Source organism: Dendrobium catenatum, unplaced genomic scaffold, assembly GCF_001605985.2.
Source record: "Dendrobium catenatum unplaced genomic scaffold, ASM160598v2 original_scaffold_29548, whole genome shotgun sequence".
Lineage (NCBI taxonomy): Eukaryota > Viridiplantae > Streptophyta > Magnoliopsida > Asparagales > Orchidaceae > Dendrobium > Dendrobium catenatum.
Window position 1 is genome coordinate 563 of NW_021348006.1, and position 1,773 is coordinate 2,335.

Consider the following 1,773-nt stretch of genomic DNA (forward strand, 5'->3'; position numbering starts at 1 on the left):
AAAATGCACATCCCCTTTGCCCAAACCCCATTGGATGAAAGGTTCAGCAAGCCAACCAATGTTGCATAATCTTTTCCAAACCAAAGATTCCGTCTTCTTAAACTGAATAAACAAGGGATGACAATTATTACAGTACTTATTAAACATAAAAGTAGCCCACAAACTAGCTTTCGATCTAAAGGAGAACCACAACTTGTATGAAAAAGCCTTCACCATATCCAAAATATTCTTACAACCTAAACCACCCTCATTAAAAAGCCCACCATATATATATAATTGCCTTAGTTTCTAATTGAAAATATGCATTCCAACCAAAATGCTAGCAAATACCACATTTTTGGGAGTCCAGCTCAATTTTTTCCCCACTTTCTCGGAAGCTCCGACCAGCTGTTTTCCAGCACGTGGATCCGAGCATCCAATAGCTTCCCTTAGCTACAATTATAACAAAAGACGCGAGTTCGTACCCACACACCTTTTTCCAGCCATTATGAAGGTGATAGCATCCAATTGTAAATGTCCATCTCATCACCTTCCTTCCATTTCTTCAATTTACCTCAACCAGAAAATCATTGGATTCATCTCCTCTAATATCTCCTTCATCCTTCTTCTCATAGCCTCCAAAATCCAATTTTTCCATGGATTTCTCAAGAACAGACCAAACTCTCCTATGTTTTCTCTTTATCTCCTCCCCCCTTCTCTTCGCTTTTGCAGATAATCACCAATCCTACAACTCCCTCACCGCTTATGAAATGCTCGAAAAGTTTGATTTTCCCAAAGGGATTCTGCCTGAGGGAGTTCAGAGCTACTTGTTGAGGAGTGATGGGAGCTTTGACGTTTTTCTCGGTGATTACTGCGAGCTCAAGGCGAGTGGGAGTTACCTGTTGAGGTACAGGAGAAAGATCTCCGGCAAGGTGGAGCCAAGGAGTTTGAAGAAACTGGATGGGGTTAGTGTGAAAATCTTCTTCTTGTGGTTTGGGATCAGTGAAGTGATAAGGAGCGGAGATGAGCTCAGATTCTTTGTAGGGCCTTTCTCTTCATCTTTCTCTATCTCAAATTTTGAATTTTGTCCCCAGTGCAGAGATAAGTTTAGTTCTCTCGATCAATTGGTTCAGAATTCTTAGGGATGGATGCTGGTGAGCTCTGTATCTCTTTCTTTTACAGATATTTTATCTTGAATGTATGTTTGTTCAGTTTAGCCTTTCTCTGGGACAGTTCCGCCATTATTTTTTTTTAGCTGTTTTCAAGAAATTTTTATATTAAAAAGCAGGAAGAAAATTGTCTTAAACGAAGTCTAAGTGAATGGATGTCTAAGAGAATGGATTATCAAATAATGAAGTTTTAAGTTCCATCTTCCTATTTTGCTAGTTTGGTATTTATGTTTTTGAGTAGCTACTGATGTCTTTGTAGATTCCTCATTGCTTTGAGCTTTTTTAACTAAATAATATTTGGCTGATTGGTTTAGAATAAGCTTAAGAGAAGGAGAGATTATTACGGGCAGAGCTTAGACGCAAAAAAAGTATTTCGTTTTGTGATTGTAAACAGTAAAAGCACAGTTATATTTTTACAGCACTTTTATTATTCATAGTCACAAAACCGAACGGTTCTAAGTATCCTGTACTCTACCCTGATCTCAAATTTTGAACAATCTTGACTACGTTGTCAGCCCTATTGACTCAAAGAGCAAAAGCTAAATCAAGTAAACTCGATGACCTAGGGTATATTGGGCTCATTTTATCAAGGATGAGATATGGTTCCATGGATGTGATGACCTAA

At 38.2% G+C, this 1,773-nt stretch overlaps 1 protein-coding gene across 1 annotated transcript; it reads left to right on the forward strand.

The window, feature by feature from the left end:
* The first annotated feature begins 464 nt into the window (after positions 1–464).
* LOC114578444 lies at positions 465–1,356 on the forward strand. Its single transcript, XM_028691630.1, has one exon. It carries the CDS (start codon positions 636–638, stop codon positions 1,119–1,121), a length of 486 nt encoding a protein of 161 aa, XP_028547463.1. The 5' UTR covers positions 465–635; the 3' UTR covers positions 1,122–1,356.
* Positions 1,357–1,773: the final 417 nt, after the last annotated feature.

Coding starts and splice junctions, on each gene's coding strand:
- LOC114578444 (XM_028691630.1), top strand. CDS start 636: ATGGATTTCTCAAGAACAGACCAAACTCTCCTATGTTTTCTCTTTATC.